The 12,367-nt window shown below is 57.3% G+C and overlaps 1 protein-coding gene across 1 annotated transcript; it reads left to right on the forward strand.

Annotated features, from left to right (window-relative positions):
* Positions 1–7,813: 7,813 nt before the first annotated feature.
* TLX3 (T cell leukemia homeobox 3) lies at positions 7,814–10,962 on the forward strand. The gene is made up of 3 exons (XM_006053702.3): positions 7,814–8,671; positions 9,028–9,271; positions 10,205–10,962. The coding sequence occupies exons 1-3, from the start codon at positions 8,110–8,112 to the stop codon at positions 10,413–10,415; spliced, it is 1,017 nt and encodes a 338-aa protein (XP_006053764.2). The 5' UTR covers positions 7,814–8,109; the 3' UTR covers positions 10,416–10,962.
* Positions 10,963–12,367: the final 1,405 nt, after the last annotated feature.

Raw genomic sequence — 12,367 nt, forward strand, 5'->3', positions numbered from 1 at the left:
AAAAAATCCTTCATAGAAAGCCTGTCCCATTCTGGCACTTTTTTTTTTTAAGGTTCAAGACCTGGGAGTTCCCTGGTGGCCTAGTTGTTAGGATTCTGGGCTTCCACTGCCATGGCCCAGGTTCAATCCCTGGTCAGGGAGCTGTGATCCCACAAGCTGTGGGGCGTGGCCTAAATAAGTAAATAATAAAATGTTCCAAGACCTAAAAGCACCCTGTTATTTGCATAAAACGGTCACAAGAGAATCACCTCGTGTGTGGGCTTGCTTTTCTTGACCACGCCCCCAGAGGCCGCCTGGTGGCTTCTCAGCAGCCCGGGGCTCTGTCGCCGCCTTGGAGGCCTGCTGGGGAGGAGGACTTGTCAGGCCCGCCCACCCCACCTCAGCAGGGCCTGCTCACAGCGCTGGGTGTGCAGAGCACCTGTGCCGGGCAAGCACACTCAGCTAGGGGACCGTGCCCTCAGCCCTCACCTCAGCCCCCGTGTCAGATGAGGAAACTGAGGCTCAGAGGTGGTACCAACTTACACAGGCAATATTTGATCCCAGGTCTGTGTCCCCTCACAGGCATTCTTGAGGTCTCTTCCAAAACCTATATTTGAGAATGGTAAGTTGAAACCAGTTAATGTTTACATCAATTTCCATGTGTTTTTCAGACTCTATTGCTAGATAACAAATTACCCCAAAACATAGTGGCTTCTCCAGTGGCTCAAATGGTAAAGAAACTGACTGCAATGCAGAAGACCCACGTTCGATCCCTGGGTAGGGAAGAGCCCCTGGAGAAGGGAATGGCAACCCACTCCAGTATTCCTGCCTGGAGAATTCCATGGAAAGAGGAGCCTGGCGGACGACAGTCCATACGGTGGCAAAGAGTCAGACACAGCTGAGCAACTAATGCTTTCACAGCGGCTTAAACAGCACTGCTTATCTCACAGTTCCTGCGGATGCTCTGCCTCTGGGTCTCCCAGGCTCTGGTGGGTCTCATAGGCCCTGTTCACCACAAGGCTCGCTGGGAAGGACCTGCTTCCACACGCCCTCGTGGCTGTGGGCAGGAGTCCACCCCTCATGGGTTGGTGGACTGAGCCTCAGCTCCTAGCCAAATGGCCTCTCCATAGGGTGGCTCACAGCACAGCATCTTGCTTTACCAGAGCAAGGAAGGACACAGCACCCTGGAAGTCACAGCCTCTCATAACCTAACTGCAGAGGGGCACTAGTCACTTCTGTATTCTCTTCATTGAAGTCCAGTCACCAGGACCAGACCACGCCCAGGGGGAGGAGTTATACACAGGCAGGGATCTTCCAGCCTCCACTCTTACCTGGCCTTCACTGGAAAGGTTTGGCTAAAGGTTTCTCCCCAGAAATCTGGAACAGAATCCTTATCTTCCTAGGAAGGCTAAGTTCCATTCTGTGCCCTTTCTGAGGGAGGAAAGGAGAGTGGGGAAGCTGGGACGTTTCCAGATGTTTCTACACACACACTCCCCCAGGAACTGCACCCACCCGCCCCTTCACCGAGCCTTGACCCTTGCCAAGTCAGCCTCGGTCAGGTATCATAGGGAGGACTCTTGAGGCCAACTTGGAGTTCCATGTGGGAGTTCTGCAGGGTCATCCCATCCATGAAGCCAGCACTCAAGGGCACACCCCATCTTGCAGAGCCCACACAAAAGAGAACTATTATAGTTGATATGTTACCTGCTCTAATCAGGTCACAGGTGTACCTAACTCACACTCAGCAACAGGAAAAAAACAAATGACTCCAGCAGGTCCTCAGGGTCTACCATCGAACCAGCCTCACCCAGAGTGAGGAGGCGAGGAAGGCGTGGGCCACTGTGGCATACCTGGCCCTTCTGATGAGTTCCTAGGGGGCCAATATGTCTTGTGCATGCACTGTGGGGCGCTAGGTCAAGCCAGCAGCTTCAGCTGATAGCCAAGCAGGAAAGAGTTTGACGCTATCATGACTGCAAGGCTTTCGCTTTCTGCACTGCCTTGAGAGCCTGCCCCCTGACAGCTGTGTCCTGCTTGTGTTCTAGGTGTTCTGTCTTTTTCGTGCTTCCCCATCAGGCTTCTCTAGAACAGGGGATGCGGGTGCTGCACTGTCTGGTGATAGGAGCAGCCAGAAAAGCCCTCTTGGCCCCTCCCCAGGGCCTTCCACTAGCCCTGCAACCTAGATGGGCCTTTGCGTTATGGTGCTGGGAGCCTCTTTCAACATGTGCAGCTGAGCTGGCATAGCTGCAAGCTGCGCTCAGGGACGGAGTGAGCTGGAGAGCTGAGTGTGAAGACAAAGAGCGGGGTGGTGCGGTGAGAGAAAATGGGCAAAGTGAAAGACGGGGCAGTGCAGCAGTGTGGAGGCGGCAGCATTTGAGAGAGCCCGGCACCTTATGGTGAGGAGGGAAAGAGCGCCTGAAGAGCAGAGCGAGGGAGAGTAGCGAGGGAGAGAGTGAAGATCGCAAAATGGACATTAAATAATGGGAACCACTATCATTTAATGAGCAGCCACCACGCGTTGCAAATCAAGATCTCATTTAAAGGTAATGCCTTCCGGTAAGAGAGTCAAGTAAGCATTATCCCCATTTTAGAGGTGACAAAACTGAGACTAAAAGCCTAACCTGGCCACACAGCCAAAAGGTTGACGAGCCGGGATCAAAGTTGGGTCAGCCTGACTCCAAAACTCATGTTTCTTTTCCACTAATGTCCCTTAAGCTAGATTCTTCACCACCAGGCTTTGGAGACAGTTGGGTGGGAAGGTGAACACTGACCCACTGGGACCCCCAGATGGGCTGGTCACTCCCCAAGAAAGCCCAGTCCAATACCTGGGCCTCCTAGTGCTGTGTCTGTGGGTTCTGCCACCAATTCACCCTCCTCCCTCCTTTATAAAATCATTCTTGAGACTTTTTAATGTTTTATTGAGGTGTAAGTTTACGATGACAGCAAACCTTTCAAACTACAGCAAGAGTAACCTGCCTCCTTGGCATATTAAAAAATAATGTCAGCGTCGGGTTTTACGTCCCATAGTTTGGATTGCTGATAAGAGCGCTTCCCTGACAAGATTCTCTTTGAGGTTTACAGAAAGCGTAATAAAATATGTAAGTTACATTTCCACAAACAAAAGCTATAACATAAGTTATTTATAAGCGTGAGATACAAACAGTATCACGATAAATAAACCATAAAGGGTACCTGCAACATCCATCTTAATGTAATTTGCCCAACAAAAGTGTTGAAACAGAGTCAAATTTAGTAGAGAAATCTGTCAGGAAGAAAGGAAAGTTGTAAAACACAAAATGGGAAAAATGGCTGACGGGGGGCAGGGAGGAAACAAGGGCATGAGAGGAGGTGTGGAGGCGCCTCTGAAGGCTCCCGCCTCTGCCTGCCCTCACCCCCAGCCGCACACCCCGCCGCCGCCTCGGACCCGCAGCGGGAAGGACGTTCCCCTCCCCTCCCCCGCTCGGCCTTACCCACCTCTCCCAACCCCGCACCTTGGCAGCGCCCTCATGCCGCCCAGCCTCCCTGCCAGGCTCTCAGTCTGACTCAGCACAAGGCTCCTGGAGCATTCGTTCTCTCACTCATTCACCTTCCACAGGTAAAGCAGCGAATGAGGCTGGGAAGCAGGGTGAATAAGATCAGTTCCAAAGACAACGAGGCAATGATGAAAATAAGCAGGGATAAATGATGGCTGGGGGAGGGAGCTGCTTTAAAGGATGGGCAGAGAGGCAACAGGGGACCTGGGTCCTCAGAGGTGGGAAGGCAGCGGTCGTGGGCGGGGCTGGGAGAGAGGGGTGCTGAACTGAGTGCATGCGAGCTCCTGGACACACTCTGACCCCTTCGTCCTCACCCCTCATCTGACCTTGCAGTGTGCTATTCGGTTTAATACCACAAACTCGTCATGACCCTCCAGTGGGCCCTGGGCCAGCCCTGCAACATGAACTTGAACGCCACACCACTCTGCTGTGGAAGCACTCCCGGCCAGTGGGGGAGACAGGAGCAAGCCACTCCAGCAGCTCTCACCCTGCTCCTGGGCTCCTTTCCTAGACCGCCCGCCCCTTTCCTATGGCGTAGAATCTTGACTACCTGCTCCCAGAGGAAACACGGGGTAGACAGTAAAGGGAGAAGCTTGGGCTTTGTAGTCAAGAGACTCCTGGGTTCAAACCCCAGTTCCACCCCTTCCTCCCACATGCCCCTGGGCAAGGGATGTCATATCCTAAGCCAAATGTCTTATAAGTCCCACGATAGGGAAGCAAGGGGGTATTCAACGGTTCCTGAGCAGCACCAGGTGGCTTTTGCCTTCCTCCTGCTGGCAGAGGTCTTTCAGGCCTCCTGAGGAAGGTTCTTCCCCTAGTCCTCCCCATTGGTGGGGGGGCTGGGGGGGTAGGGGGGAAGGCGGTGATGAAGAGCTCAAACTGCATTACTCCTACTATCAGCTGGAGAAACGGAAGCCCAAAGTCAGGACATGGTCCAGAAGATTTGAATAGGTGCTCAGTAAATACTTGAATAAATGAATGAATGAGTGAATAAGTTTGGGCAGGTGTCTAGAGCTTTCCATCATGAGAAATAGAAGGGCCCCTAGAAATGCCAACATCCTGCCTCTCATCCCTGAAGCCCCTCTCTCTCCTATATAACACCCAGCAAGGCCCAGCAGCCCTATGCCTTCTCCCAGCTTCTCCATCAGGACAAGGAGAGAATGCACTGCAACCGGGAAGTCTTTCTGGCCTCAGGAATCCAGGTCAGCAGCTCCCAGTTCTTAGAGATTCTGTGTGTGTGTGTGTGTGTGTGTGTGTGTGTGTCTCCATCTGTCACTGTTCAATTGATAACAGGTAAGAATGGACAGTAAAGAAAAATTACAATTTCAGGAACACAAAATACACATCAAACAATATTTAGCCAAAAACAGTGCCCAGAGGAAAATGTCTGGCCTTAGATGTATTTAATAAAAAACAGGGAAGATTGACCAAAGTGAACTAAAATTTCACCTCAACAATCAAAGCAGAAATGAATTAATAAAAATAAAACAAACCATTCCTGAAGGAGATGACATTTTAAAAAAGGATAATGAAATATCCTTTTCTTTCAGACAAACTGATGGCAAACATGATAAAAAGTCACAACTGAGTAACACTGAGGATGAAACGCAGAGGATGTTAACACAGATCCAACATGAGCGCTTCAAAACAGGAGGGAATCTTCCCATAATGTCATTAATATAACTGTGACTTTGAAAACTTGGATGAAATGGGCAATACTCCAGACACTGGCTTCGGAATTTGAGCAGGCCTCTGAATCACCTGAAGGGATTCTTAAACACAGAATGCTGAACCCAACCCCAGGGTTTTGAATTCTGCAGGTCTGCGCTAGGGTCAAAGAACGCACATTCCTAACAAATTCCCAGGTGATGCTGATGCTGCCGCAGGTCGCAGGTCGGGGAAAACAGACTTGGAGAACGCTGTCCAGGGACTACCACCCACTCCATTTACTCCTCTTCTTGAGCTGCCTACCAGCTCTGTTCTGTCTGGGTTGAGAATGACAAGGAGTTTGTGCTCAGTGGCCCAAAGCACCCGCTGCCTGAGAAGTCCGGGGCCCTAAGCAGTGGGGCACTGTGCTGAATGCTTACCCAGACAACCTCATTCAATCACACAAGATTGGTATGGGTGCTTGACCAGATGAGGAAACTGAGGTACAAAGAGGGCTCCATGAGTCCACAGCTGATAAACAGAGGTGGGAATCCGGTTCTTAAGCACTGGGCCACTCACCATGCCCTGGGAACAATGTTGGCCACATCACCCACACCTCCCTAACTCCATGCCCACATATCTGTGCAGAGTGGACCTTGCTACTCAGTGTAACAGAGCCAGGAAGTGGCGAAGACAGGCCTGGATCCAGGGCTCTGGAAACCAGGAAGGAAGCGGAGCTGCTGGTGTAGAGCCTTAGCTAGCCTCTGAGTCGGTGTGAGTCTCTTTCCGCAGAGGGTTGTCGTGAGGAATAAACAAATGCCCCCACCCTTGCCTGGCACACACTAAGTTCTCAACTCACAGTTGCTCCACTGTTGCAGTTAAAAGTTATTATTACATAACCACCGGAGTTTCTCATAGGCAATTCCACAGACCTTCTCTCATTTACTTCTCACAGCCACCCTGGGGGTAGCTATTACCCTTTCTGTTTTACAAATAAGGAAAATGAGGTTCCAGGAGAGGCAATGAGAGACCCTATAACCCCAGCCCCCTCCTCCAATGGCAGAGCCTGAATTAGAAGCAGGAGGCCCCAGGCCCAGAGCAATGGCAATATGCCATCCGAAGGTTGTGGTCTGCAGAGAGCAGTGGAGGAGGGCTTGCCCAGGGCCCAGGCATCCTGCTCGCTTCACCCCTCTCTGCCTACCTCATTCTCCCCGCCAACACTGGGATTCTGCCAGGGCAAGAGACTTGCAAGGTCACAGAGCAGGTGTTAACCCAGGGACCCAGGCCTTAAGATTGTAATTCCTGAGGCCTCTCATTCTGGGGGGCAGACTCCCAGAAAGAATCTCCTACTTGCCACCCCCTGCCCTTCCTGGCCCTCTGGGACTGACCCTATGGTAGACAAATACACCTTTCCCTCCAAGATACTGAACCTCCACAAATAAAACAGCAAACAAATAAACAGGAATCGTAAGAATAATACATCAGCTGTCAGGCTGGGGAGCGGGTGTGCGAGGCAGCCAAGGCTTCTCCTTGCCTACATCACGCCAGGCCCTGACACCATGCCCTCTCTACATGTTACTCACAGCGCACAACCCTCCCGCAATTCACACATTCCGTTTTACAAATGAGGAAACCAAGGCCTGAAAATACCGAGTCCCTTGCTCAAGGTCACCCAGCTAGGATGTGACCTGGCCCAAAGAGAAACACCCTTCTGGCCAATGGAGCGTCCCAGCTCCGACCACGTTGGCAAGACCGGGAGCCCAGGAAGAGGCCCAGCCAAGGGGGCAGCAGTCAGTTCGCACCTAACGATTTTAGAATCAGCAGGTGAAAAACGATCTGTAAGCATCCCCTGGAGAGACAGCTGAGGCTGGCGGGCTTGGGGGGCGCTGACCACCCTTCGAGTCGTCCTGTCATTGGTGCCCCTCGGCCCGCCTACACAACCTCCGAGGGCGCAGCCAAAACAGGCAGTGATCTCAGCGCCCAGCGTTACCCTATTTGCTCTAAATATGAACCCGCCCCCCCGGCCCCCACACACACGCCCTCTGCCCTTGCCCCCTGCCCCTTGCCCCTCGGCCCTCGGCCCTCGGGAACGCAAGGATCCCAACACCTGCCGCACCACGGGCAGGTTCCCCCGCGGGTCCACAGTCCATTCCATCCTGCAACGAATTTCGAGGGACCAGATCTCGCTCCTCACCGGGCAACCTCGGGTCCCGTTCAGCCCGGCCCGGCACGCATGGGCACCTGAGAGTCGCGCCTCGGTCCTTCTGGCCGGTGCCGGGGAGTGTCTCCAAAGTGGCCGCGACGCCGCGGCCGAAGCCCAGGCACGGGCGGATTCTCCCCACGCGGGTCGGGGTTCTTGGGAGCGCGGGGTCCGCTCCGGTGCTGTCCTCAACCCGTGCGCAGGTAGCGCAGAGCTCGCGCCCCACTGTGCACCCCTTTCGTTGCTCCCGCGGCGGTGGGGTGTCCAGGATCCCGCAGGTTCGTTCCGCGGTTGCAACTCCATTGTAATACAAAGGATTCACATGGTTTGGGTTTTGTTCAGATGAAGAAAATTTGGAAGAAAACGAACCCGCCCCCCCCCCCGCCCCCACCTCGTCAAACGACAGTTTCACCAGCAGCGCGCCCTCACAGCCCCGCTCGGCTGCAGGGAAGCAGCCCCGGCCGGGAGGAGAGGGGAACGTCTGCTAATTGCAGCTTCGTTAGATTTCGGGTTTGGGAGGCTGCGGTTCGGGCGCTAATATCCGCCGCCCATTATCCCGGCTAATAAATTTGACCTATTGTTCGTTTGTTAAAATGATGTCACCTTGGAACAGTCCCTAAGCTCCTATTTCCATGAATTAGGCCTCTATTGAAAGCCAGGAACCAATGGGAGGAGAGAGGCTTGTTGATCGCAGCCAATGGCTGCGGCGGGAGAGGAATTAGCAGCGGAAACTCCAGGTTCGGTTCAAGAAAGATGACACAGAGCCTGTCGGGCCCGCGCACTCTTGGCAAAGTTTCAGTGCGACGAGAGGCGCCGGGCACTCCATGGCCGCGCCGTAACGGGGACCCAGCCGCCTCCCCGCCCAGCCCAGCCCAGCCCTTCCGCCCGCCCAGGATGGAGGCGTCCGCCAGCGCGCAGACCCCGCACCCGCACGAGCCCATCAGCTTCGGCATTGACCAGATACTCAACAGCCCCGACCAGGACAGCGCACCGGCCCCGCGGGGCCCAGACGGCGCCAGCTACCTAGGAGGGCCCCCCGGGGGCCGCCCGGGCGCCACATACCCGTCTCTGCCCACCTCCTTTGCCGGCCTCGGCGCGCCCTTCGAGGACGCGGGATCTTACAGTGTCAACCTGAGCCTGGCGCCCGCCGGCGTGATCCGGGTGCCAGCGCACAGGCCGCTGCCCGGGGCCGTGCCGCCGCCTCTGCCTAGCGCGCTGCCTGCCATGCCCTCCGTGCCCACGGTCTCCAGCCTGGGCGGCCTCAATTTCCCCTGGATGGAGAGCAGCCGCCGCTTCGTAAAAGACCGTTTCACAGGTGAGCAGGGTGTCCAAACCGGCGCCGGGCCTCGGCCCTCCCGGGGCCAGAGGCGCCGCGCCCTACGTGCTCCACTCCGGGAAAAGATTTCGGAGGCCCAAGTGCTGTGGAGGCCTCAGTACCCAGGGCCCCGGGCAACCACAGATGGGAGGAAAATCAGGGAGTTTGGGGAAAATAAGCCTGTGCCCGGGGGAAGAGGGGGGCATCCCCCAAACGGCTTGGTGCTGCTGGGGACGCGCGGAACCAACGAAAATAGCGTAGTATTCTGCGCCCCACCGGGCGGCACGGGGTCCGCATGGGGCCTGAACGGCAGTCGAGCTGGGCTGGGCTTCAGGGGGCCTCGTGTGTCTCCGCAGCGGCGGCGGCGCTCACGCCCTTCACCGTGACCCGGCGCATCGGCCACCCTTACCAGAACAGGACGCCGCCCAAGCGTAAGAAGCCGCGCACGTCCTTTTCTCGGGTGCAGATTTGCGAGCTGGAAAAGCGCTTCCACCGCCAGAAGTACCTGGCTTCGGCCGAGAGGGCGGCGCTCGCTAAGTCCCTCAAAATGACGGACGCGCAGGTCAAGACCTGGTTCCAAAACCGGAGGACCAAGTGGCGGTGAGAGAGGCCCGGCCCGGCCCACCTTGCACCGGCCCTTTGCCCGCCTCGTGCCGCAGCCTCGCGTTCCCCCCACCCTGTGCTACCCAATACCGCCCTCCTAGGGCTGCGCCTCTCCCTTCTTCCCAGGTTTTATCTCCCAGCTCGCCCTCGCGTCCGCCTGTCCTCACTCTCCCGCGCCTCCTGGACTTCTCCATTCCCATACCTGTGTCGCTTTCCTGAGCCTCTCCAACTCTCTCGTTTTATTCCATCTCCTGCACTGCTTGGTTTCCTCTCACCTGCCCACCCCCGCCCCGCCAACACCCCACACTACCCGGGTCTCTCGCGCTCCCCTAAACCCTTTGGCTTGCCCCCCTGTTCTCTCGGATTCCCAACAATCCGCGTGGAGCTCCAGGTTCCGCCTCTAGTTCCCCATCCCGACTTCAGCCCTGTCTTAATCCGATCCCTGTTTCCATCTAACCCGCTAACTGCGAAGCGATCGCCTCCTGCAAGAAGGGTTTGAGACAACCTGGGAGAAGTGGATGAGGCTGACCCGGCCGGGGGACCCCGCGAGGGGCAGAGCCAGCCCGCCCACCCGCGGACCCCAGTGACCCGGCTGCCTGCAGGGCCTAGTTAGTTCCACACACTCCCTGTCCTTGTTACCCCGCAAAGAAACAATCTTTGTTGTTGGCGAAGCCACAATACCCGGGTGTGCAAGTGGGAGGCCGGCGGAGTCCCCTCCCGGCGATCCCCCGGCGCATAACAAAAACAAGAGATCCCAACCCGCTCCGCGAACCCGCGGGTGCCTGGCGCACAGGGCAGGCCGGGAGGCGGACGGACTCCGCGCCTCGAGGCTCTCGGCTGGCCTCGGCTCCAGGGCGGGTTAGGGCCCCGCCGGCGGCCCCGCGGCGCCGGGTGCCTGACGGTGCTGTCCCTCTCCCTCCCCCGGTGCAGGCGGCAGACGGCGGAGGAGCGGGAGGCGGAGCGGCAGCAGGCGAGCCGGCTCATGCTGCAGCTGCAACACGACGCCTTCCAAAAGAGCCTCAACGACTCTATCCAGCCCGACCCGCTCTGTCTGCACAACTCGTCGCTCTTTGCTCTGCAGAATCTGCAGCCCTGGGAGGAGGATAGCTCCAAGGTCCCCGCAGTCACCTCTCTGGTGTGAACCACCAGCGCGCACCGTCGCCAAGCATCTCCGCCCCGACCCGGCGGGGCGCCCCGGGCCCCCAGCCGGGCTGGGGGTGGGGGGGAGTCGTGGCCGAGAGGGGAAGGGCCGGCCAAGCTCAAGTAGGCCCCGGGGCGCGGCTGCATCCCCGCCGTCTGCGGAGGGGGCTGGGCCCGGGCTCCGCGCGGCTGGACAATCCGAGCCCCCGCCCCGCGCCCAGTCCCGCCCCAGGCCGGGGCCTGACAAAGAAAGCGCCTTACGTTTCTCCGCCCCTCGCCCGCAGCCCCCCTCCCCCGGGCCGGGCGCCTGTATTATACTTTGTACTTTTGCCCAAACGTGTACATAATAAAAGTTTTGGCTTTTTTCTTTAGAAACCGGCCACCTGCTTCCCCCGCGGGGGCCGCTGGAGGAGGGGCGGCCGACCAGGCGGCTGGGGGAAGCGCCAGGGGCTGGGGCACCCTGCGTGGAGGCTGGGTCCACCCTTCTCCTTTTCCGTTCCGTTTATTTAAGTCGTTTTATTTAATAAAAAGTTAGCTATTTCACTTAACGCCGCTTTTATTTCGTTTTCGTTTCCAATAATGCTCGGCGACCCCCGACCCTGCGCCCCACCCCTGCGGCAGTAGAGGCCGAGCGGCGGCGTGCGGGCCAGCGCCCACTTCTCCGAGCCTCGTCGGCATTCGCCTCAGCTCGAAGCCTGGCCGGGGGCCCCGCGGAGGATCCGCGGTGCAGGTCAGTGCACGCCGGCCGCCCGCAGCCCGGGTGCCGGCGGGATGGGTGGACGTGGGAAGGGCACCCTAGGCTCAGAGGTCGCAGAGCAGCGCCAGGAAGAGGAGGGGGCGTGAAAGGGCCTGCCTGGGAGGGTACTTAGGCTGTCCCGAGTCTAACCCACCCAGGGGGCGGGCAGCACCGTGACCTCGAACTTCCCGGGACACGAAACTCGCTCCCCTCACCCTCCGCCCACACCCACAGGCCTCTGTCTTCCTCCAGCGAGGCCCCAGAGAGGCCGGGGCGGCCGCTCCAGCTGGCTACGGGAGGTCTGGGCGCAGTGTGCGCGGGCTGTGAGCGCAGAGCAGGCGCGCTTCCCGGTTCTCCAGACTCTCCGCGTCTGGGGTGCGAGTGTAGCGCACAGCCCCGGGACACCCTCGCCCTTCTGCGTCGCGTGGGGCCGCGGACGGAGCGTGATGTCACGTGACTTCACTGCAGCCCAGGTGTCGTCACTAGACAGGAGGGGGCGGGGCGCCCGGAAGGCCCCGGACCCCAAGACCAGGTGTGGAAGCGGTGTGGCTCAGCCCCACCCCCCCCGGCTTCACCTCGGCTCAGAAGCTGGAGGTTTCGGGACCACGAGCTCTGGAGCGAGTAGCCCCTTAGGATAACACTCGCAGAGTCGGTGAACATTTCGTCTGGCTGGTTGATTTTTCTCCCTCTTGAATCCATTCTCCTTTTCAGTCTTTTAAAAACTTATTTTCCAGACTCTCCATTTCTTTCTTCTACAATGTTCTATTTCCTCCTCTATTGGTAACTCGGGGTCTCTGTCTTCGGGGCTTCCCAGGTAGCTCAGATGGTTGAGAATCTGCCTACAGCTATATATACCTTTTATCCCTTCCTGTACAGTTCTGTGTTTCTCTATATACTTCGTTCTCTGTCGCATTTATTTTCTCGTCTTTGTAGCATTCTCTCTTCGGCCCATTTCCGACTCCTCTCTCCAGTCCGACCTGTCTCCTACTTTCCTTTTCTGGTTTTGTCCTTATTGTTTTCCCTTTCTTGCATTCTCGTAGCCTCTGCTTCTCTCCATCTCGATCTCTGTCTCTCTCCTTCCCTCCTCCAAGTGGGGCTCCCAAGAGCTCCTTAAGGAGAACCCTTCTGGGCGCGGTCCCAGAGGCCCTGTAGCAGCCCCGCCTGCCGCCGGCCACCCTGCCGGCTCGTGTATTCGGGTGCCTTCGTTGTAGGCGGGA

The sequence above is a fragment of the Bubalus bubalis genome, chromosome 19, assembly GCF_019923935.1.
Source record: "Bubalus bubalis isolate 160015118507 breed Murrah chromosome 19, NDDB_SH_1, whole genome shotgun sequence".
NCBI lineage: Eukaryota > Metazoa > Chordata > Mammalia > Artiodactyla > Bovidae > Bubalus > Bubalus bubalis.